The 24445-nt window shown below is 31.3% G+C and overlaps 3 protein-coding genes across 12 annotated transcripts; 2 read left to right on the top strand and 1 right to left on the bottom strand.

Annotated features, from left to right (window-relative positions):
* Window positions 1–3384: 3384 nt before the first annotated feature.
* On the bottom strand, window positions 3385–11269 carry LOC145935211 (ATPase family AAA domain-containing protein 2). 3 transcript variants are annotated; one of them, XM_083036334.1, is made up of 17 exons: window positions 10944–11269; window positions 10111–10336; window positions 8869–9205; window positions 8624–8795; window positions 8448–8514; window positions 8101–8350; window positions 7806–8020; window positions 7432–7724; window positions 7034–7351; window positions 6766–6947; window positions 6481–6667; window positions 5779–6257; window positions 5509–5694; window positions 5274–5309; window positions 4667–5037; window positions 4170–4552; window positions 3385–3974 (listed from the first exon to the last, which is right to left on the bottom strand). In XM_083036334.1, the coding sequence occupies exons 1-17, from the start codon at window positions 10947–10949 to the stop codon at window positions 3921–3923; spliced, it is 3762 nt and encodes a 1253-aa protein (XP_082892460.1). In that variant the 5' UTR covers window positions 10950–11269; the 3' UTR covers window positions 3385–3920. The 3 variants fall into 3 exon arrangements, with proteins under 3 accessions (XP_082892460.1, XP_082892458.1, XP_082892459.1); XM_083036332.1 differs by having other exon boundaries at window positions 4170–5037; window positions 10944–11268; XM_083036333.1 differs by lacking the exon at window positions 5274–5309 and having other exon boundaries at window positions 4170–5037; window positions 10944–11268.
* A 31-nt stretch (window positions 11270–11300) lies between these two features.
* LOC145935219 (DGAT1/2-independent enzyme synthesizing storage lipids) lies at window positions 11301–15637 on the top strand. 5 transcript variants are annotated; one of them, XM_083036365.1, is made up of 7 exons: window positions 11692–13375; window positions 13630–13768; window positions 14047–14141; window positions 14264–14625; window positions 14694–14897; window positions 14996–15120; window positions 15201–15636. In XM_083036365.1, exons 1-6 carry the CDS (start codon window positions 13330–13332, stop codon window positions 15092–15094), a joined length of 945 nt encoding a protein of 314 aa, XP_082892491.1. In that variant the 5' UTR covers window positions 11692–13329; the 3' UTR covers window positions 15095–15120; window positions 15201–15636. The 5 variants fall into 5 exon arrangements, with proteins under 5 accessions (XP_082892492.1, XP_082892491.1, XP_082892490.1 ...); XM_083036364.1 differs by having other exon boundaries at window positions 15190–15636; XM_083036366.1 differs by lacking the exon at window positions 11692–13375 and adding an exon at window positions 11301–11424 and having other exon boundaries at window positions 14996–15636.
* A 490-nt stretch (window positions 15638–16127) lies between these two features.
* On the top strand, window positions 16128–24056 carry Psi (P-element somatic inhibitor). 4 transcript variants are annotated; one of them, XM_083036609.1, is made up of 15 exons: window positions 16128–16542; window positions 16885–16960; window positions 17301–17477; window positions 17890–18019; window positions 18728–18787; window positions 19160–19429; window positions 19541–19712; window positions 19829–20035; window positions 20195–20381; window positions 20625–20782; window positions 20858–20966; window positions 21045–21206; window positions 21328–21539; window positions 21613–21899; window positions 23382–24056. In XM_083036609.1, the coding sequence occupies exons 1-14, from the start codon at window positions 16459–16461 to the stop codon at window positions 21871–21873; spliced, it is 2265 nt and encodes a 754-aa protein (XP_082892735.1). In that variant the 5' UTR covers window positions 16128–16458; the 3' UTR covers window positions 21874–21899; window positions 23382–24056. The 4 variants fall into 4 exon arrangements, with proteins under 4 accessions (XP_082892735.1, XP_082892736.1, XP_082892734.1 ...); XM_083036610.1 differs by lacking the exon at window positions 23382–24056 and adding an exon at window positions 22589–23313; XM_083036608.1 differs by lacking the exon at window positions 23382–24056 and adding an exon at window positions 22585–23312.
* Window positions 24057–24445: the final 389 nt, after the last annotated feature.

Genomic DNA, 24445 nt, shown 5'->3' with positions numbered 1-24445 from the left:
ATTTATTACAGCATCGGTGCGAACGTTCGTATGTTTTCACATGTACGAAAACGGAAATAAATATGCAAAATGATAATTTCACGATGAAACAAATAGGAGAGAAATACTTTGGACGAGCCGAATAACGCCGCAAAAAAGGGATTACATTACGAAACTTTATTTCACTATATGTATGACTATAAAATGTGTGTTACTTATATATATAATATATTTATATATGGTAAAATAAATAAGGCAGTGGATGCATCGTCGCTTTTCGTCCGTATCTTTTCCAACTTGTCGTGTATGTAATGTGTAGAGTCTCTTAAGACTACGATCTACTGTGTCTGTAGAAAAAATTGCCCAGATTTGATATGCTACAGCTCGAACGCACTGACACTTCATTCTTCGTAGAGAGTAGTCTTAAGGGATTATTATTGAGAAACTAAAAAAAAAAAAAGAAAGATAAATGTGGTAGCGCTTGTTCACATAATCGGCAGTGTTACGAGATAATAACTTCTCGATCTGATAGCGCATATACATATTTTTTATATATATATGTACGGATTCTCACAATTCACGCGCATGTGGTAGTGAAATGACAGCATATCCGATAATAGCACCAAGAATCGTAAAACATAATCGTAAAACAGTCATTTCTTATTTCAGATCGTTATTTCGAAGCGGAATGTAAATCGTAATCGCTAAGAAGAGAAGTCATACATCCGCTGAGTGGTTTTTTTTCCATGTGCTTTTTTATGCTTTACAATAATTATAATTACATATGCAAGAAGAAAGTTTTGCTCGAGCATTATCTGCCGTTATTTCTTTGGCAAATATTTATATAAATCCCACTGACAGGAATTTATCGTCGCGCGTGTAAAAGAATCTGTAATAATTCGTATGATACTAAAGCGGTCTTTTTTTATCTTATCCTTCCTTTTCTAATCGAATTTTGAATGCGTGTATCTCGTGCAAACTTCGTATGAATGCTAAAAAGCGAGCATTTTTTTCCTTCTAAATCTCAGTCTTTTCGACTCTCTAATTACTAGGAAATTTCGCAAGTAATACAATCGAATTTCGACGAATGATCCAATCGCCGAATAGAACGAATTTCTACGCTAACTACAAAAATTGCTATGCGAAAAAAAATTTTCGTCTATATCACCTGACGCGAAAAACGGATATGCTACTAACAAAACCTGTTAGATTACATTTCAACCACGCGATTGTAAACTAAAGATTCATCACAAACATTCATCTTAACAACAATGACATATCCCTAAGATATTATTCGTGGATCACATAAGTTTTATTGATAGAGTTTATTTCCTATAGCTTTCTTATATTCGATCGTATGGTTTGAACGATAGAAGATGGATCGCGCCCTGTATGTGTACATGTACAATTCGACAATCATACGTATTGTTTAAACGTTTATATTGAAGAGAATCGGCTTTTTAGGCTGTTTGAAACAGCTCAGATGAAAACGAGTTCTCGTCGCATAATGACTTTATCTGATCTATCTGGTTTATCTGGTAACTAATCTTTTTCACGATTATAGCAAATCACAACCAATACACGAATCTGGAAGGCAAGTTATATACTCTATAAGTATGTACTAATATTTATACATATATATATAAAACAAAGTCTTCCAGAATCGTCACACAGTTTCTTCTCGAGCGCAGATATTCTCTGCTTTATAATGGCAGTTTAAAATCGAGAGACATCTCAATATAGCTTTGGAGTTATATATAGACAATTAAATATGAGATAATCTATTTACAGTCAGTTTCGATGAAATGTAACAAATCAGAAAATCATAAAATAAAAAGGAATAAGTATAAAAGAAATATAAAAGAATATAAGAAAATAAAATCGAAGAAAGTGCGAGAGTTCCGGAACACTTTGTAAAACGACGGCCAGATATTCAAAAGTGCTTATTAGAACTTATCGAAACAATAAACATTTTGTTATCGTTTCAAACATCGATTTAGATTTTAAAATCAATGATTAATTTTCCTAATAATTATCAATTATTAATTTCCCTTAAAAAAAATTTAATAAAGTGGAGTCATTCTTTTCTCGTGCCGATTTCGATTATAATCTTAATTCAAATATTTAATATTAATTACTGTAGTCCACTCTTTGAGATCTCTCTAATGCGCAAACGATAAGTTTCGCGCAATTTTAAAGTCATTCACTTCTGTGAAGCCTCCAAATTGATTTAACATGACTAACTAGCCGCCATTGTATAACGCATTTTTTATCGAGGTATTTCATATTTAGGTATTTCATAATTGTGTGTATGTGTGTGTTAAGTGCTCTGTGTTTCCATGTTCAATCATACCTATTTTTACAACTTTGGTCTATTTAACTTGCAGATCATTAATCGCATTTTGAACATGTCTTAAGTTATTTTATATAAAGTGAACTGCACTAATATAGGATTGACCAAAAACTGTTATCGCGAGAACAAGATCACATTTAACTGGATAAACTATATAGATCGTTCTTGATTAAAAACAAGATAAAATAATCTGATAAAATAAGCACTATTGCATACAGATATAATGTTCACATAGCATGTTTTTTTTAAAACATATATATTAATTCTAAATATTTTCTGTAATTCTTTTAATAAGTTTTTATGTGGATTTTTTCTCGCGAAAATAATATTTGGTCTACCTTATTCTATATACGTCAAGTAATGTATTATCTTATATTAATAATAATTTTTGAATTGATACATTTTGTCTCGAGAGGTATATTGATATACAAGGAGAACCACAATTTTAACAAATGAAGAAATTTAAACATATAAAGAAATACATTTCGTATTTTAGCTCTCCTTACTTGTTTGTAAATTGTTATTAGGAGCCACAAGACGAATATCTGGAATAGTTTCTCATTAATATAAGAAAATGCCGAACTTGTGTCTCTAAGCATTTAAAATATTTAATGAAGATTTTCTAGAATTAAGGATGCATTGCGCCATGTTAATGTTTACTTAACTATTCAAAGACTATTTGAATGAAAATAGTTAAGTACATAATGTACCAATTCCTGTATTTTCGTTATTTCTTATCAATATATACTTTGAAATTCATCAATGCAACTTCAAATAAAAATGTGAAAAAATAAATTTTGTACATACATATATCTACAACTATTTTCAAAGATTATGCAAAAAAATATTTAAAAATGTATTATTTTTGTCTTCTGGTTTACTATACGATGATGAAAGTAATATAATTTCAATAGTTGAAGAATAATAGAAAATATCTAGGCACATAAAAAAATATGATAATGATAAGAATAATAGTGCTAGTAATTATTATGATACTGATGATAATATGCGATAAAATTTGCATAATAGTTGCAAAATTTTTTTCTTTGACGGATATAAATCAAATTTATTTTCTAAAAAAATAAGTAAGTGGCTGCAAGCAATAAGACAACAACGTAAATCATTCTTATTACTTCAGCCATGTGATTAAGAATCACAATGCTATCTTATCATGTCAAATATCAAATAATCACTTGTTTGGACATTTACACAGGGCTTTTACAATATGTACAAAATTTAATTGGATTATGTGTATAATCTGGAATTCAATAATTAATTTAAACTAATTTCCTGCTACATCTTCAACAACAAATGCAATTGCTTTGCAGATGTATGCTATTATTTATCTAAAGACTGGCAGTATAATAACTAAAAAATATATAATTCCAAAGTTTCATTTGATATAACAATGATAATATCCGGCTTTGTAATTTCAGTATAAATATATAAAAGAAATCTGATTTTTTTAAAAATTAATGTCGCTAAAGATATTATGATGGTGTGACCGTTTATCTCGTTAGCAACACGTACTGCATTTTCGTTTTCATACAATACCATACCTACATGTACCATGTATATCGTGTGTACTCTAATGACACTGTCGCTTATATTCCGTAAACCTTTCCACTTCCTTGAGCAAGTCCTGCACACAATGCAAGTAAACAATATATTAACAAGATGCCTTTATATAAACATATTATTAAAACACATACATATACAAATTAAATAAGTCGATATTTTTTTAACGCTATATGCATAGATTCTATTTTTTATAATAGATAAAAATAATATATATATATATATATATATATATATATATATATATATATATATTTACCTTTGGCAGTGATTTTCTATCATATTTCTGAGCATATTTTCCAACACATCTGCTTATTTGCACATAGATATCGCACAATACCTCAACAGGAAAGTCCTTTGTTATTTCGACAGTAAAATGCCATGCATTTTCGAGTTCGCTTTTATCAACTACAACTTTTTCATTTTCTTCAATTTTATCTCGACTAGAATCGCTTTCGATGGCGAATGACAATTCATCCATGCTTTCGCGTCGAGACGACGAACTCGAATCACCGTTCCCAGTAGATTTGTCCTCCTCTATGAAACATATTTCCATTTGATCGAGATTATCGTTTCGTTGATCTGTAACATTACCGCTTTGGCTTTCCTTTGAATTTTCATTCTGCGAATCGTTCTCTGAATCTGTATTATCGAACAGTCCCACGTGGCCGTTTAAAACGCTATTTGCTTCGGTTTCGAACTCTTGGAATTTTTCTAAATCAATACTAGTAGTAGTTTCATTATTTAACGATTTACCTGTAACCATCTCTGTAACGCTTTCATCAAAAGTGATCTTTTTCTTCTTATGAATTTTCTTCACGTAGCCTCTAGCCCAGGCAGGTATTTTACGTTTCCTCGAACTACCGAATTTCTTTCCATTCACGATAAGAGAATGACTAGAATTTACGGACTCTTTCTTTTCTACTCGTTCATTCGTGGAGATAGTTTCTGCCTTTGCATTTTTACTTTCTTCCTCGTTATTGCGATTGCTTTCTAAAATTCGGCGATTCTTCGAAATTTCGCGACATTTATCCTCGAAATCGGAGTCCAGTTCAGCTTTTATTAAAGCATAAGCATTATCACGCAAAGAACACGCTCGATGTCTTATCAATTTATCAGCAGGATCCCTGTGGAAAGAGTGAAAAACATATATTAGTCGCATGCAAAATTTATATTTCAACATTCCATTAACAGAAAGCGTGATGACTAATGGGAGTGGCCTTCAATGATGCATAGTGAATTGGTTATAATGGTGTCTCTAGTAAAACAACAACGATTATAGTGCTATACGCTCTAAATTGAAAACCACTATTGTCTACGGAGCGAAACAGTATTACGGATAAACAGCAAAAAGCTCAACTACCTCTTTAATATTCCAAGGGAGGGCCTATCACGTAAGCTGACATGAAAAAACACACAATATGAATGTCAGTATAGAAAAAGACAGTATTGCTAAAGAATAACCTTAAGTTATAGTACAATATTGATAGTATAAAGCTGAGCTTCTGTAACGGAGATACCTTCGTACAAGACTTATGACTGTTTTTCTTGATTCACACAATGAGTTTCAGAAAAATCCCCCATCTCAAATTACTAACCTGTCTGGATTATACTCCAAAGCGTTTCTGCATATAAGATCAATATCGTCGAGAAATTCACGAGCGCATAGATAACAATTCATATCGATTTTAGTCATCATTGTTTCCAAATCCATAGGTTGTTTTATTATCAAGTTGTAATCTGGCACTTCCTCCGTATCCACTGGCTTGGTAAACATAAAAAATCTGAAACACCATATTATTTATAAATACCCGTGTTGCTGTAAAACAAAGAAACAAAAAAAAAAAAAATTTATAAGACGTGCTTACTGTCGATTTCTCGCTAGCTTAGCACAGATTTCTCTCAGGAAAATCCGTAATTCTCTCAAAGACACTTCGTCTTTCTCGTACATAATCCGCTTCTCCGCTTCAGTTAGTTTCTTTGGCAACTGATCCGGTGCTAATGGCAGTGTTTCTAAAACCTCTACTTTGTTGCTTTTGATCTGCGGCGGTCTTAGACTTTGAACCATAAAAATATGTCGGAAAAATTTCTTTCTTTGTTCGGTGGTGGGAGTTTTCATGGAATATACTTCTCCACGTAATTCGCTAAACAAGTTTTTCAACTGATTAGGAAGATCTTGATACGTTGCGTCGCTTGTCGCGAGAATTAAAATTGGCAATGAAGGATCCAGTGCTGCAATACGACATAGGAAAACTGCTTTCACTGTTTCTGGTACGAGAGGCCACCATTTGTCGATCGACCGAATGTAAATTATGGACGGTACATTCCTAGCAGCTTCGTTAATTACCTGTAATATTTAAGACATTATTAAAATAAAACTTCCTTTTAATATAAGATTATATATAGCATGTAATTTGAAAGAATTATATAATATAAAATAAAGAAAATTATATTTATATTCTCTACATCATTTTCAATTATTATAAAACTGAAGAATTTTAAAAGTCTTGAATAAATATATCTAAGAGTTTTAATAATTAATAATTAAATATATAGTAATGTTATATAACCTGCACACAAGTTTCTTCCGGAGATCGAGCGCTTTCTGCAAATAATATGCTGACATCTAAAATTTGGACTGGCAAATGTTCCATAGAATATAATAGTGCTTGAGCTAAATGAGGTCCCTGACCTTCAGACAGACTACTACCAGAGATTAATAATCTTGGACGATAGACACCCTTAGCGTTCTTTACTCTATAAAAAAAATATGTAATATATAAATAACAATTTGAAAAAATACAAACATTTTTATCATTGTCATAATGTCTTGTACATATGTGACGAATAATTACTTTGCCATAGCAGGGTTTACACCATGAGGAAATATTCCTTTCACCAAATTAATTAATTCTTCCAATGGAGGTCCCAATAGCGGTACCATAAAAAGTTGTAATTTTCTCCCTGCACATGGAGCTACTCTATGCGATGATGGAACAAGCATAGAGCTTGCTTGCATAAAGTCACGTTTTTTGACCTATTAGTACAATTAATAGTATTTCATCAATAATTTATAAAATAAAATTTTTGTTATATATTGATAATTCTTATTACAAAACATACTTCAACTTTCTCTGGATCTAGCAATAATCTGTCATTTGTCATATAAATTTGTGGATAAGTTCTCCTTAATCCTTGCAGGACTGCTTCGGTACATAAAGCTCTCAAGTCTGAGCCACAGTATCCAGTTGCTTTCTCTGCCAATATTTCTAACAATTGTTCAGATGGTGGATTTTTCCACTTACTGACATGAATCTTCAAAATTTCTAATCTCTCTTTCATAGCAGGTAGTGGGAAGAAAAGTTCGCGATCAAAACGACCGGGTCTTCGTAAAGCAGGATCGATCGCATCGATTCTATTTGTTGCACCAATGACTATAACCTTTTAACAAGCAAAAAAAAAAGAAAAATTGTAAAGAAACAAATAGCATAAAAATATTCTTCCTGCTTTATTATTATTACCTCTCCCCTGTCACTGAGACCGTCCATGAGTGCTAAGAGTGTGGATACAATGCTTGCATGAATCTGATCTTGCTTGGTACTTCTGACAGGTGCCAGACCATCTATTTCATCGAAAAATATTATGGACGGTTTCATCTGTTGAGCCTGTTCAAACAACAATCTCAATTGTCGTTCAGATTCCCCAACCCACTTTGACAGGCAATCCGCTCCTTTCCTCATAAAGAATGCCATTTTCTTGTTACCTTGACTGCATTCATTGGCTAATGCTCTGGCTATCAATGTTTTACCAGTTCCTAAATAAAATTTCAATTTATATAAAATTTCAAAATAAATTTATTTTATTTTATTTTTTTGTAGAATAATAGATGTGATACCTGGTGGACCGTGAAACAGAACTCCCTTTGGTGCAGTAGTATTATAACTTTCAAAAACATCTGGATACAACATAGGAAAAACGACCATTTCTTTAAGGCAGTGAATGTGAGATTCCAAACCACCGACATCGCTAAATCTAATATTAGTGTCTAGAGTAATAGGATTTATGTCAGCTTTTCGATCTGGTGGACCGCCTTGTGGTATCGCCGATTGTCTGCGAAAATGTTATTCAATACTTATAATATTTACTGACAAAACCATTGTTGAAAACTTTCTTGTAGTATGTATAACTACCTCGCTTTTTTGCCTTTCTTCTTGTCATAACGTTGCGGCTCAGAATCACTGGAGTCGCTAGAACTCGTGCTTTTACTTCTATGCTTTCTTCTTCTCATTGAATTGCTGAGAACACTTCTTAGAGCTCTAATAGATCGTCTGACTGGCTCTACATTAGCTTGAAATCTATCTACGGTAGGTTTCTTTTGACGTAAACTGTATTTCCTAGGCCCAGGAGAATCCGAGGATTCAGACAGATCACTGTCTACCACTGTACGCATAAATAAATGACATTACATTTTATTTTTAGAAGAAAAAATGTCCATTATCCTATAATATAATACTGACAAACATAAACTTCTCCTTACCTCTTGGCAGTTTCCGTTGAGCTGTACGTCTTGTTCTCTTAATTCGCGTATACATATCTTCATATCCCTAATAAAAAATAATGCATGTGTGAAAAAATATATAAATACAAATATATACGAATTTATAGATTACCACTAGTACTATAAATATAATAAAATTGTACAAGTTTGCTCACATCTTCATTTTCAGAATTGTCATTATTATCTGGCTTCTCACTTTCTCGCAAACTATCATCATCTGCCTCATCTTGCTCTGCTTTGGGTTTCTCATTTTTCTCATTTACACTTCCACATAATCTGGTTACAGGGCCTTCTCTAAATCTGCTTGGACTATCAGACTTTCTCGTTCTAAAGAACATTTTAATTTCAATTATATTAAATTCTATCGAGTACAACTTAAGTATTTCATCAAACTACATACCTGCTATCTTTTTCCTCGTTTGTTGGTCTCGTTTGTTCACTATCTTTTTCCGATTCTCTAATATCTTTTTCTGACCTCTCTTTAAGATCTTTTTCTGGCCTCTCTTTAAGGTCACGATCAGGTCTACCTCTAAGTTCCCTGCTATTTTGCCGATCATGTTCCGTTCTGTCTCTAAGATGTTTCGTCGGAGTTTTATTAGGTGGATGATTCTCGCGAGATCTCAAGGGCATACGATCTCGAAGATCACGCTTTCTACCAGGTACATCATCTACCATCTCTTTATCCGAGGAAGAAGCATGTTGTTGAAACATAGGATATCCTTTTAAAGTTTGCGTTCCTGTTAATTTTGATGAACATTTAGAAACAATTGCAATTGATAATGAAAAATCAAAATAATTACAATTACGATATTCCATACTTTTTAATTATTTTTATTAAATTTTGATTGAAATTATTTATTGCGCAAAATTTTCTGATTCTAGATAAATATACATTTGCATCGATATTTATGTTGATGTAAACACAGAATTTTCCGTTTTATTCCGTTTATATTGTTTAAATTTAATTTTTTCTTCTTTCTTATTTACATTTGATTAAGAACATTTCAGTAGCACATAAAGTATTAAGGTGATAACAACTAAATTTTTGCTATTACCTTAATGAGCTACCGAGATGTTCTTAATCGTTCAAAACCAAAAAACTGTTGTAAACAAAAAATTTTATTTCAAATAATGTTCTTGTTTAATTAAAAGTAAGTTAAGACATATAAATATTTTATAAATAGAAATTCCTAATTATTAGATTATAATAATTTTAGATTGTACTCGAATTGTACTCTAAATCCTCTTTCAAAGTTAATAAAATTTCTCAATGAACAAATATCGTTTATTTTCAGAATATTAGAAAAATAAATAATTATCTCAAGTGGATTATTAAATGTAGAAAACAAATAAATCTAAAGATATTAGAAAGATACATAAAAGAATAATTAGAATATAGTATAATATAATAATTTTTAGGAAAGTCTGAAAACTTCAATTCAAAATAGATGAAAAAAAGTTTAACTAGTATTACTAGATCTATTTGTTACTGTCAAATAAACTAATAGATAAAAAGTTTCATTATTCCTATTTAATTACTTTAAATTCAATACTTCGAAACGTAAATGCCAATGACTATATATAAATATGAGATATTTGCGAATAGAGGATTAACTATTTTGTGTATATAATATATTGATACCTAAAATCCAGCTAGTATTAAGGTTGTCATAAGTCTGCATTCTATTACGTGTACTACGTCGTACACTTAAATTGTTTCTAGTTATATGTGAATTAGAGCCAGAATGCGACCTCAGCTTGCGTAGGCTCTTAGATCGCCGAACATTCGACTCCAAGCTATGAGGAGCAAATATCTCTTCCTCGGTATCCATTGAATCCAATGCAGCAGCATCATCATCTGACATTATCTATAAAATATTGAATAAATTATTTTACTGTATCAATGTAATTAAAAAATATGTATACATATCTTTAACAGCAATAAATATCTGTGTATTATATGTATATAGAAAATATTTATTCAAGCAGTGAACATATGAACAAATGTTTTACAAAAGTTTGTTGTAACAACAAAGGATATATAATTCTTATCTTGTAATTCTTTTCTTAACGATTAATCCTAATAAATCCTTATTTTTATCAAAGTACAAAGCTTATGTAATGAAAATAATCATTATTCTATTAAAATACTTTGCAGGTGTCTTCACACACTACATATAAAAATAAACATAATGGAAAAGTTATACACATACATATGTATTTAAAACATGTTACAAAATTCTTAAGAGAGAAAAACCTTAATATCTTCAATATCGCGATTAAAACTTACGCAATTGAATCGCACTGCCTAGGAGGAAAAATAATAAGCGAAAAATATAATCTCAAACGATAAAAACAACAAATGGAGAACGGCATATTGGTGTTTCTCGAACTTTCAACACCTTTAACCTTCGCGTAGTATCTCTCTTTGGCACGTAAATACTGTAAATAGTATCGCTCTAATTTGACGATTACCTTCATTTGGCTAATTCTCGTTGCCGATGAGCGATTAAAACGTTAAAATTAACTTTCGTCATATGCGTGGGATAGATGGCCAGAATTGCAGTCAGGATCGCGAGGGACCGTCCTTTCCTCGCAACGCGAAAGAGAGCGAGTGCGCCGAGCGAACGGAGCCAGCAATCGGGGATTCGTTCAATCCAACTTCCTTCCCGTTAACATCGAGTAGAGCCGCATAGTCGTAAGTTGCCGTTGCGCATCGAACGGCATTAAAAAGCGAGACGATACGATCCGGATTCACTGTGCAGTTGCAAAATTCCTCCCGTCTGTATATCGCACACATCCGCGCGCACATACACACAAACCTGCCACTATATATTTGTATATCACGTCCGTTGCTCTCTCAATCTCAAGTTGGTCGCGTGTCGATACGGCAGGCCCAAGGAAGATTCGACCAATCAGGATTGAGAAATACGCCCCTCTCCGACGTCACCGATAGGTTTGTTCATTTTCGTCCTGCGAGTATCATCGATCTTTATTTCACTTCCGGTTTACGTTCCGGGGAGACATGCGTCGTAGTCGTATCTAGCCAACATTCGTGCATCATGACTCAGGGTGCCGTCACATGGGGCGTAACTTGCGTAAGCGTAATCAGCGGATCGCCAATCACCGAGTTATTCCGATAGAGCCCTTCGTCGAGCTCTATCGGAATAACTCGGTGATTGGCGATCCGCTGGTTACGCTTACGCAAGTTACGCCCCATGTGACGGCACCCTCAGAGTTGTGTCTGTTCGGTCTGTTGATTTTTTTTACAGTCCGTTGGCGTCCTTGGACGTGTGCGGACGTGTTTTGTCGCGTTTTTACGCATAAAGTATATATTTTTGCAAAGTATCCTCAGACCTGCGACCTGAGAGCAGTTTCAATCATTTTAGTCAATTAATGGCGTATGAGTAATCCCTAAAGCTCGAGCAGCCATAAAAGAAGAAGAGGTGTCTGTTGATTTCATAGCCTCAAATATATTCGATACGTATACATGTAATGTAAAATATCATATATAAGATCAAAGAACAGATTAATTCAATTGATCGATGAAAAAAAAATATTTATGTAGCTTTTGACTTTTTAATCAGCAATCATGATCAATACTTAGATATTACTACGCTCGAATCAGGTATATCTCATCGATTTCTTCTATTATGTACAAAAACTTGTATTCTAGATTCTAGACTTAGCCGTAAATCGCAAGTCAGCTGCTTCCCTGCCTTGATCTTTCACGTGTAATTACATTAAAGGTTGAGGTTACGCTCCATTTAAAATGCAAATATTTTTCCAATCGCTCAGTTGAATAATTAAGACAACAGGCGCGAATAGTCTTTTGATCGATATTGGTCAATTAAATGATTCGAAACAAGGATCTTGAGAAAACGAGTAAAAAACAAAATGCACGATATTTTTTTCACTCTGCGCATGTTATATTTTATTGTTAGAATAGAGGAAAAATGAGAGGAATGTGTGTTCGATCCTGATGACTCCGCAAATGACCTAGGATATGTAGAGGATTACATTGTTTCTTTCTATGGACACGCCTTATTTATTCGCAATTTTTTTAGCCATATTTTATTTTACATATGTCTAAAAAATACATAAAAAGAAATATTGGGACGCCGATGCTAACTTCAGACTGGAGACATCAGCCGATTGCTCCTTTTCTCACGATCATCGCGAATTAATATATCGAACTATAATTATTGTATATACGTGAGAAAAATGATTTTAAGGATCTAGTTTGAGAATATTTTAGAAAATATTTTCTCGATTCAAAAAGTCGGAAGTGGATATCAACAGTCCATATTTCTGTAGTCAAAGATACTTCTATAGTCAAAGTAGTATATGCTCTAACTGTACTATTGTATTATTGATAATATGTTGATAGATTATAGTTTACACGTTATGACAGTGCAACTGACGAATTTCGGAGTTGTTTATTGTTGATATACACTGTCTGAAAAATAATAAATAAAAAATAACTAAAGAAATAATAATTTTAAACAATATGACGCGATGTAAATACATATGTTATAAAAAATTGATCTCAGACACACACTTTTATTGAATGACTTGATAGAATTTAAATTGACGACAATTAATAACGAATTACGCGACAGAGAATGCACCTTAATCCGATGACAACGGCGCATATTGTATTTAATTGCGCAAGAAATGATTTCAGAATTTAAATGAATGTTAAACATGCTGAATGTATATAAACAAGGCCATGAAATCATCAGTCTGTTAGCGATAGTGAATATGTGGCTGCTTCTTGCAAAGATATTAGACTCTCAATCATTTTACTAGTTACCTTTGTCTTACATCTTCCTTTTTTTTTATATATGTATATCTAAACATGTTTTCCATATACGATGTATGGCCAATAATAGAAGATATTATAGGTAAGACCATGGTATATTTATATAAGTCTTTTGATATATATCGCTATTAATTGCAGTGTCATCCTAATATTTATTTTATCCTTATAACAATATATTTGTTTGCAAGTTTATGCTTAAATATTTACACATGTAATAATGCATTTGTAATTTTTATATTAAAGAAAAATTGTGTATAATGTTTCTTATTTAAAGATATTTAATGCGCATTTATAAAAAGTAACAGTTTTTAAAGAATTTATTGGCATTTTTTTCAGTTGAATATATCGACGTGGATTTTACATTATGGCTATCATGGCTCTTAATGCCACTTCTCATAACATTTTTACTGCCGCTTATGATTGTGCTGCTGTTGTATTCAACTTCCATAATATTATATATCTACAAGTTACACAGGTTTAAAAATAAAATAACTTACAAACTCTATATATGCTATACTTACACATAACATAATTAATTAGGATTTATCATGTTATATCTCTCAATTATATTAAGTCAATTACATTAATAACATTGTGATTCATTTTTTTTAGAAACAAGAAAAGAAAGTTTTTTATGCATGTATTAATCTGCAAAACATTTTATGTCTTTTGATAAAGACAGTTCTTTTTTTGTTCCAAATTTATATATTAATATTTTAATTTTTATAAAATAAAATATTTTATTTTTTTCAGAGTTAGACTAAGAAATGCTTACGGTACTGCATGGCAAAATGCAGCACGTCATATGGTCGCAGCTCTCTGGGATGCACATGGTTGGATCTGGCATGGTACATTTTGGTTTGCTCTAAAGTGTTTAGATAAAATCGTATATACTATTTTAAATCAATTTATCGATCAAATTTCTTTACTATATAAAATTTGTTTCTAAATAAACAATGTAATCTTTCAGGATATGAAATTGTGGGCTTAGAGAATATTCCACAGGATAAACCAGTATTGTTTATATATTACCATGGAGCTATCCCAATCGATTTGTATTATTTCACATCCAAAGTATTTTTATTCAATTCAAAACTAGTCCATACAGTAGCGGATCGATTTCTCTTTAAGCTTCCTGGATGGTCCATCATTTCTGATGTTCTGAAAGTGATACCTGGTACAGTTCAAATATGTTCTGCTATTTTAAAGGAGGGTAATATGCTCTCTATCTCTCCTGGTGGAGTATATGAAGCTCAGTTTGGAGATTCTTATTATGAACTTCTGTGGAAGAAAAGAACGGGTTTTGCAAAGGTTGCGTTAGATGCAAAAGTGGTATGTTTTCATAAAATTTTGTATTGATTTATTTAGATTCTATTGTGTAATACTTTATTTGTCATTAGAGTATAGTTCCTTTCTTTACGAGAAATATCAGAGAAGCATTTAGAACAGTGAGTTGGGGAAGAAGAATGTGGCTGAAATTGTATAACTGGACAAGGGTTCCTTTTGCACCAGTCTACGGTGGCTTTCCAGTAAAATTGGTGACGTATGTGGGTAAACCTATTCCATATGATGGAAATCTTACACCTGAAGAATTGCAGCTAAAGGTAAATAATTATGTTATATATTAAAAGTGATATGAAATATATACATATAGTTAGCAATAATATATTAGATATCTGAAAATATTTGAACACATTTTTAGGTCGCTAATGCTCTTGGAAAGTTAATAAAAGAACATCAAATAACACCTGGTAACATAACACGGGCTTTGATAGAAAGAATACGTAATGTAGAAAGATAGAGGGATTAACAATAATCTTCTTTTAAGTACTTAACAATTAATAAGATGCAATTCTCAGTATTTATTAGAACAATTATTTCAATTTAATTAATTAGTCTATTTTTAGATATTATAAAAGAGAGATGTAAAAAATTTTAAATGGAGGATTACACCATTTGATACAAGTTTTTTCTATATTTTTATTTAGTTTATATTTGTACTTAAATATATATAGTTGGTTATTATAAATAATTTATAATATTATAATTTATAATTTTTATATATTTACACATGCGGAGAGAGAATGTGTTAATAATGCATGAATTTATACATTGGTGCATTTCCTATATATATGCATATGTATATGTGTGAGCATATTTCGACATATATCTAAATTCGCATATTAAGACTTCTGTTTCTTATTTATGTACAATTTAATGTACATACAAATAGCATAATGACGTAAAATTTTCAGGTATATTGTATATGTTAAATATGAAAGCTAAGGTGATTATTTAAGAATTATGTACATATTCTTATCTTTTGTTACTTTTACACACTATGATCTAATTTTAGTAAAGTTTATTATTTTTATATAAAAAAAATTGCAATAAATAATGAAAAATGAACTTATTAAAGAAAAGATTTGTATTTACTTTTTCTTTTTATATAAGTAATAATATATATAAATAATAAGTATAAATTTAAATTCTCTAACTTTGCGCTTCTTAATAGCTCCTTTTGCAAAATAGCAAACTCTTCATTATATAAATATAAGTATTACATATATAACGTTTACTTATTCTTATTTATTTAACCCAGATCAACCCAGATCTTTATTGTTCATCCATCGAGAAGCTTTTGCGCTCATATATCCCTCTTCACAATTGTATTTACCGCCACGAATGTCGCGCATGCGCAGAGCCCGATTTGCTGCGATTGGCTGCAAGTATGAGAAACGTAATCGGTGACCGATACGTGATACGAGCTTTATGTTTTTTGACGCATTCGCGGAGAACAAATCGCAGGGTGGATGTGAGTTTTCGCACTAAAACGACCGCGCTTCCAATGACTGACGCTTGCGCCGTGCCGTTCTACTACCGTGAAAGTACGGTTCTTTCACTCTCAAAAATCTGTCTACTCCTGACGAATATCGTCGTGCGCGTTGAAATAGTATCGTTTTCGTGTTGTACGAATATTCGTGTTTGTCTCTCGTCTACGTGCTAGGATTTCTACGAAGCTAGTCGCGTGGCAGACCGGTGACAATTTTGGACAGACAGGACCACACAGACACATACATATATACTTACATACACATACACATATACATACATATACACAGTGTAATTAATCCATTATCGTGTTCTACAACTTCATGCACCAGCATGACTGACTATTCAGCGGTTGCTCCGCCTCAAAACTTCAGTCAAAGTACCGCATTTGCGGCGGCACTTCAACGTGCCAAACAGGTAATTAAATAGGCTTTAGGAAGTGACACGTCGATGCTGATCATTGGGCCCCAGATGCCGTATGATGAGCAAACGTTTGCCCGCCAAGACCGCATCAGCCAGCTTTTTCCAACTTGGAGAAGAACCATTTGTAGCACACGATTATAAACATCTCGTTTATTTTATTGTATTAGCTTTGTTGGAATTTTATGCCGTTGTTTCTCTTGTGGCGTAGCAAATTGTTAAACTAAGATAATTTATATATAAGAAATATATATATATATATATATATATATATATATATATTACTATTTCCGGAAGAAATCATTCTTTAAAATTTATATATTGAATTAATTTTTCCAGATTGCCGCAAAAATAAACCCAGCTGGTGCAAATAATCAAGATTCCAAGTTAAAACGTCCTCTGGAAGATAGTTCAGGTAATGCATATATTTATTGTGTATGTGTATCTCATTTTCTATTTTCTTAACTTTATTATATTAATTCGAATAATTTAATGAAAGTCGCCAGCAGTTAAAAATCAAAAGACATGAATCGTTATTAATCGACCAAACTGGCATTGATTTATTTTATTTAATTAATCATCAACACAACGTTTCGACCATGGGTTTTGGTCCTTCTCAAGTGTACTGCATTAACATATCAAATACAACAATTAGCGCATTCGCAAAGATCACATTTATTATATTAGTAAACTATAGTTAATAATCGATTTACATTCTGTAATTATTAATATTATGTTACATGTTGTATGTTTAGAGCCTGAAGCAAAGAAAATGGCATCGTTAGTAGCAGATCCTTTAATAGGCATTCGTGGAGGACCTGCAGGCAGTTCTATCGGTGATTCAAGTAATCAAGGGTCTAGACCAGTTTCTTCCAGTGTAGGTGGTATATGTAATGAAGATATCAGAGTTCCAGACAAAATGGTTGGTTTAAGTAAGTAAAACAATAGCAGACTGCTCTGCACTTTTCATATGAATATAATGTTTGTAATATTTTGCAATATATTTTACATGTTATACCATATTGTAACAATTTAAGACTTCTATGTTATAATATTATTTATTATACAACTGCTACTGTTTAAATGTGATAATTTAAGCATTATTATCTTATTATCTTAACATTAATTCATACAAATTTTCATTATATTATTTCTTAGAATGGTGTGTTATGATATAATATTTTATGATGTTACGATGTTATATATATATATATATATATATATTAATATAATTTTTATATTTTGTATATTATTTCTCTCACATTTGGAATACAATAGTAGGAGAATATTATATATTGTTTTATAATATTTAATTGCTTTTAAGTAATAATAATATATTTACAGTAATTGGCAGAGGTGGAGAACAAATAACAAGATTGCAAAGCGAAACAGGATGTAAGATACAAATGGCACCAGAAAGTGGCGGACTGCCTGAGCGTATTTGTACGCTAACTGGTTCCAGAGAAGCTGTCAAGTAACTTGTTTTTCCCTTCTTATTTCGTTAATTTTAACTATTTTGTATGCAATGCAATATACCACAACTTTATATACATATATACGCGATGAATGATTAGAATTTGTTATCATCTTTTAATCTTAAATGTATTTGTTTTATTATTGAAGTGAAAGATGGCTGTTGGTCCTACATTTATAGACTGAGTCTTGTGAAAAACACTTTCCTGTCAAAATTGTATATAAATCAGCCAAGCAAATCTGCTATCCTCCTTAAATTTTTATACAGGGATATTTTATTCTAATTTATTTAAGTACAAATCTTTTCACCACATTCCCATCTTCTTATTCCTCAAATCACACAACTGAATCATTTTATATAAAAACTGTGATATTACCATAATACATGAATATTGCATATTGCTTTATGACTCTAGTTATTAGAACATGTGATTGGGATATGGTTAATTCTTATAACATAGCTTGTATTTTATATACTACAATTTTATCGTAACATGTGTGTGCGTTTTATAAATATAGGACATATGCTTTTGCATATTGAAATTATGAAGTGTTTTACAGAATCTTTATTTAGCTCCTGGATGCCAATAGAACGGGTTCAATCTTTCTGTGTACGCTTAAGAATTTCTGATCATTGAAAATTGATGAATGAGTTGACCTTTTAATTTAATAATTTTGTATTTACTAATAGTTTTTTTGCTTTTAATAGGGTATATGGAGAAAAAGAGAAAGAGAGAAAAGAGAGAGAGAGAGAGAGAGGGAGAGAGAGGTAGGGAGAAAAATAGAAGGAAGGAAGGAGGATAGGATATGCATGGGGAGGTGTTAATCTCACAGCAAGAGAAAATTTTATTTATATTTGACACTGTTTATAATTAAACCTATAGCATTTTAATACCAAACCTTTGAAACCTCAAAATCTTTTATTGCTCATTATCTTTTATCTGAAAAGTTATTGATTACTAAAAAAAAAAAAAAAAAGTTACAAATGTGTGATATATAACATTTTGGTCCACAATAGATATTATTGCATATGTATGTGTTGCAAACAAATTTTATTGTTGTACAATGATTAAATCTCTTGACATGTAAAACAGCTTTTGATTGAAAAAGAAATTAAACACTTGCATTCTGTGTGTTTCAGTCGAGCAAAGGAGTTGGTATTGTCAATAGTAAATCAAAGAAGCAGAAGCGAGGGAATTGGTGATATGAACTTGAGCAGCAGCAGTGCTAGTACTGCTAGTGGAGGAATGATGGGGCATCCAGGATTTGTTGAGATAATGATTCCAGGTCCTAAAGTTGGTCTAATAATTGGCAAAGGAGGAGAAACCATAAAACAACTTCAAGAGAAGTCGGGAGCTAAAATGGTTGTTATTCAGGAAGGGCCGTCTCAGGAACAAGAAAAGCCATTGAGGTAAAACATAAAAATCTTTTTCCTGTCTAAGAATAATTGCCCCTCTTAATTTTATCCATCAAAGCAATATTGCATAATTATTTAAAGTCAATATTCCTTTTTTTTATATAGAATAACAGGAGATCCTCAAAAGGTTGAATATGCAAAACAATTAGTTTACGAGTTAATAGCTGAAAAAGAAATGCAAATGTTTCATAGAGGAGGAAGAAGTACTGAGAGAACAGCAAATTATTCTAATGATAGTGGTTTTAATCACGGTTCTGCAAATAGTGATGGAGTAGAGGTTAATAATCTTGTTAATAAACTTTTGTTAGATTAGGATTTAATTATAGATTTAATTATAAGTAGAAAATTTTGTATTCCTAAAATTTATAAAATATATTATCGTTTTTAATGTAGGTACTCGTTCCAAGAGCAGCAGTTGGTGTTGTTATTGGTAAAGGCGGAGATATGATAAAAAAGATTCAAGCAGAAAGCGGAGCTAAAGTTCAATTTCAACAAGGAAGAGAAGATGGTCCTGGTGATAGAAAATGTTTATTATCAGGAAAGCATCAAGCTGTTGAACAGGCTCGTCAACGAATTCAAGAGCTAATTGACAGTGTCATGGTACATATATTGTGTTAAAATCATATGAGTTTATTAGAATTTGTATATTTTTATTTTAGTAATACTTTTAATAATACACATACTTTTAATAACAATATGATTTATGCCAATTAGTATTATTATTTATTGATTAATTTTGAATTGTTTTTGTATTTTTAGAGGAGAGATGATGGTAGAACTAACATGGGGGGAGGCAGAGGTGGTTTAAGAGGTAATGGTTTTAGTGGTAATCGCAATCCAAATGAGTATGGAAATTGGGATAGGAGACAAGGAGGTCCTATGCAAGATAAAATTGAGACGACGTTCACCGTTCCATCTTCTAAATGCGGAATTATAATTGGCAAAGGTTTTATCTTTTATTTATTGTTTTATTTGTTTTAATTGATTGTACAGATGTGTATGCATTATTAAAGATTTTAGTTTTTTTAATAATTTTACTCTTGTAAAATGCTTAAGTAACGTTTAATAAGTAACATTTTATCCTCTCGACTTTTTAGCTTATTATCTTGTATTATCTTGTATTAAAATTGATATACAATATTTTGCTATCATATTGAAAGTATTATTCTGATTTTTATTTTAACTTTAGGTGGTGAGACTATCAAACAGATCAACCAACAGACAGGAGCGCATTGTGAATTAGATAGAAGGAATCAAAGTAACGAAAATGAAAAAATCTTCATTATTCGAGGAAATCCCGAACAAGTTGAACACGCAAAGAGAATATTTAGCGAAAAATTAGGCATGGTATGTTTTTAATTTAATTATTCCTATATATAATTTTTGTATATAGGTAATATACAATTTATTTATTATTTAAAGGGCCCAGCTGGTTCTTCATACACTGGAGCACAAGGAGCAGTTGGATATAATCCAAATTGGAATACAGGGTATCAAGCATGGCCAAGTCAACCGCAATCCAATGACGGAAGTATGCTTTTATGTGTTGCTTGTCACATGTAAGTGCGACAAGTTCCGTATCTACTGTACAGTGAATTTGCTTTTGTAGGCAATGCTAATCAAGCTCCTGTACAAGTCAATCCACAGACTGGTCAACCAGACTACAGCGCTCAATGGGCCGAGTATTATCGGTCATTAGGTATGCATAGAGAAGCGGACATGATTGAACAACAGGCGAAACAAGGGAAGCAAGATCATAATCCACAAGGAGGTAAGAATCTTTATAATTACATTACGGGGGAATTATTTGCTAAAAGGATATGTGCGAGGAAAGATTTTATGATTTAATTTTTAATTTACAATTATTATAGATTGGATAAATTTTATTTCAGGCAATTCGCAAAATCAATCTAATCCAGCGACAACGGGTTCTGCCGGACCAAACCAACAGCAACAACAGCAACAAACTCAGCAGCAACAGCAACCGGGTGCCGCGCAAAATGGAGCTCAGGCCGATTACAGTGTCCAGTGGGCGGAATATTACAGAAGCATCGGCAAAATTAAAGAAGCCGAAGCGATAGAAGCTCAAATGAAGGCGGGCAAGGTATTTTTCTTGAAATACAATGCGTATGTGTTCTTTGTTGTTCGTTATTTTAATATTATGTGATATTATGTAGCTCGGACTGCAAGGGAATCAAATGGCTCAACAACAAATGCAGACACTGCAGGGACAGTCGGCTGGCCCACCGGGTACCACGCCCAACGCATTTCCTCAAACTTACGGAAGTTATCCAACGATGAATGCCGGTTCTGCACCAGGTGGTTATTATCCAGCGAATGCTGGATCTAATTCTCAACCACAAACGGGACAGCAAAACCCTTCTTTCCCAACAGGGTATCAGAATTACCCTTACTCCCAGACTACTTCTGAGAATTAAACTTCCATTTGAGAGAAAGGCAAGCTGTAAGTAATCTTGATATTTAATATGTACATTTAATAGGTGTACAGAAAATTGTATGAAAATATTGTATGAAAGATACAATATTTTAATGGTATATTAAATCAAAATGATTAGCAAGTTTATATATTTTATTTTGGCACTATAATTGCATGGGCATAAAAGCTTTAATTCTAATGGAATAAGAATCCAATAATGTGTTTAATAATGCTATTCAAAATTAATGATTGTAAAAGTTCGTACAATTTTCTCTGCAATTATTATACTAATAAGCCAATATGAAGTTGAAGTTGCTTTTGCACATATATTGATACAAGGAGCAATCATTTTTCATATTTGTGTTTATATATTTAAATTTATCTATTTAAAATTCTCAATTATTTAACAAATAATTTTATTTGTCTTGATAATTTGTTACAACAATATTTGATATGTATCTTTATATTGGCTTAATATTTCGATATGCTATTATAAATCAATGGTGTAAGAATAATAAGGATATTATCCACTGATATCCATTGAACCTCTTTCAGGGAATTTGAACTAAACTTTGCAAAATATAAAATTATAATTTCGTGATTCTCTCTCATGTGATGATTTGAATAATGATACATTCTACACCTTTGAAATAAAATCTGTTTCTTGTATACATGGATCATCTCTTTTACTGTAATTATTTGTTTATTTCAGATAGTTTTCAGATAGCTTTCCATCGGGATGCGGTTAATACCTGCTATATATCTCCATATAACTTTTATCATAAATAGTTGCTTCATAATCTTCATATATCTTTGAGAATGTCATTGAAAAATCGATTATATTCTGTTTATACTATAATACGTTTCATGTGTTTTTTATATATATACATATACATATATAGTAGGATATCCATCGTTCTAAGTTTAAATAACAAAAAAATATCAAACAACAAGTTTGATTGAAAAGAATTAATATTATAATATAGTATCAATATGATATCTGTGTTCTACTTATACTTATTGTATGTATTTTTGTTCCATAACATGTATTATTGTAATATAAGTTGAAGCTGGCAGGTGTGAAGCAGCGGATCAGATAATGGGACGAGGGATCGACATCTGTATCCATTTTATTGCATCCTCTCTTTCTCTCTCATTAAACTTGTTAAATTATATCCTTATATATATGCATTGTTATGAACGATACTAGCATATTTTGTAGCACTATATTGCTTATTATTTATGTCTGGACAAAATACTCATTTACTTGAAATACTCGTGTTTCATTATAACTACAAATATTTACTATACTAAATGCTGTAATCAATACAGCTACTATATATATATGTTTTTTCACTATCCATGAACGTTATTTTATCCATGTTACGTATACAGAAAGATACATGATATGATAATTTATATATGCATATGTCTTATTGCACTGGTGTTAAATACAATTTTACTTTGTTTTTTTTGCTTTCTCTCGTGAAATACCGATACTATTTTTAGATATTTGGAGCAGCCAATTAGAGAGGTTTACTCGTCCAACAATAAGTCACGGCATGTGGGGATCTACAATTTAAAATGTTTCATTCAGCACTAATCTACATGTACACATTTGGAGGAATCAGGACCTGCAAACTGGAGATTGATTGGATGGGATATATGTAACGCATAATGTAGAATATAGTTTGCCAACATTATATCCTAAATATTGCTTAGCCAGTATTACAAATGATTTTACATGACATACTGTAACGAAAGATATATTGCATTTTTATTTCTCCGAATAATTCAGTTTTGGAAGACTTTAACTAGTCATTTGTAAAATATCTCAAATTTTTGTACATCTTTGTTATTATACAAGTTCTTTTCAAATAATGTAGATGAATGCATACAGGATATATCAAAGATGGAATACAGAATGTATAAAAAAGAGATGGAATATTTTTCGTTTTGATTACAAAGTGTTGTGGTAAATTTGGATTTAACTTGCAAAAAATTATAAAAGTTATGAACAACACACACATCCTCTCTTTTCGCACATGTTTTATTTTTAATATTAAATATCTTGCATCAATTTCAAATTAAGATTTGTGTTGAAGTAAAATTTATTTTATATTAATTAGAAAAAAACTGTTATCTATTCGCATTTGATTCACTAAAACTCTACTAATATACTTGCTATAATTGCTTTATTATTTATTATTTTTTATTTACAATAAGTATGCAACTTCTGAAACATCCTGTGCATAAAAAAAATTTTCAAGTAAAAAATTTGTGTGAAATACATCTTTAATATTTAATATCTCTAAATATATTGTATCTATAGATAGTTACATGTAATTTTTATACACGCTTAATCTTCTGATAAAAAAAGAATTTGAGAAAATGTAATAATCATTTTATATTGTTTAAATAATATATATATATATATATATATATATATATATATATATATATGTTTATTTTGTTTTTACGAAAGGTAAAAGAAAGATTATACATGTCATTTAATATAATATTAAAATTACAAAGCTGGAAGAGCCAATTATATTTTCAATTAAAGTTTAGTT

Source organism: Prenolepis imparis, unplaced genomic scaffold, assembly GCF_030444845.1.
Source record: "Prenolepis imparis isolate NDT839.2.m4 unplaced genomic scaffold, iyPreImpa1.0 SCAF_4, whole genome shotgun sequence".
NCBI classification, from domain to species: domain Eukaryota; kingdom Metazoa; phylum Arthropoda; class Insecta; order Hymenoptera; family Formicidae; genus Prenolepis; species Prenolepis imparis.
The sequence above is the reverse complement of the archived record's forward strand: the minus strand, read 5'-3'. Positions and strand labels throughout refer to the sequence as shown.

Bases quoted from the DNA above. Each gene is read 5' to 3' on its own strand.
- LOC145935211 (XM_083036332.1), bottom strand. The intron at 8,021-8,100 runs GTAGTTATACAT...ACATTTTCGCAG, and splicing joins AAGAAAGGCAAAAAAGCGAG to ACAATCGGCGATACCACAAG. The intron at 7,352-7,431 runs GTAATAATAATA...GCTTGTTAAAAG, and splicing joins GTCTCAGTGACAGGGGAGAG to GTTATAGTCATTGGTGCAAC.
- LOC145935219 (XM_083036368.1), top strand. From the start codon at position 13,330: ATGTTTTCCATATACGATGTATGGCCAATAATAGAAGATATTATAG. The intron at 13,376-13,629 runs GTAAGACCATGG...CATTTTTTTCAG, and splicing joins AATAATAGAAGATATTATAG to TTGAATATATCGACGTGGAT. The intron at 13,769-14,046 runs GTTTAAAAATAA...TATTTTTTTCAG, and splicing joins TATATCTACAAGTTACACAG to AGTTAGACTAAGAAATGCTT.
- Psi (XM_083036609.1), top strand. From the start codon at position 16,459: ATGACTGACTATTCAGCGGTTGCTCCGCCTCAAAACTTCAGTCAAAGT. The intron at 17,478-17,889 runs GTAAGTAAAACA...ATATATTTACAG, and splicing joins AGACAAAATGGTTGGTTTAA to TAATTGGCAGAGGTGGAGAA. The intron at 20,783-20,857 runs GTATGTTTTTAA...TATTATTTAAAG, and splicing joins TTAGCGAAAAATTAGGCATG to GGCCCAGCTGGTTCTTCATA.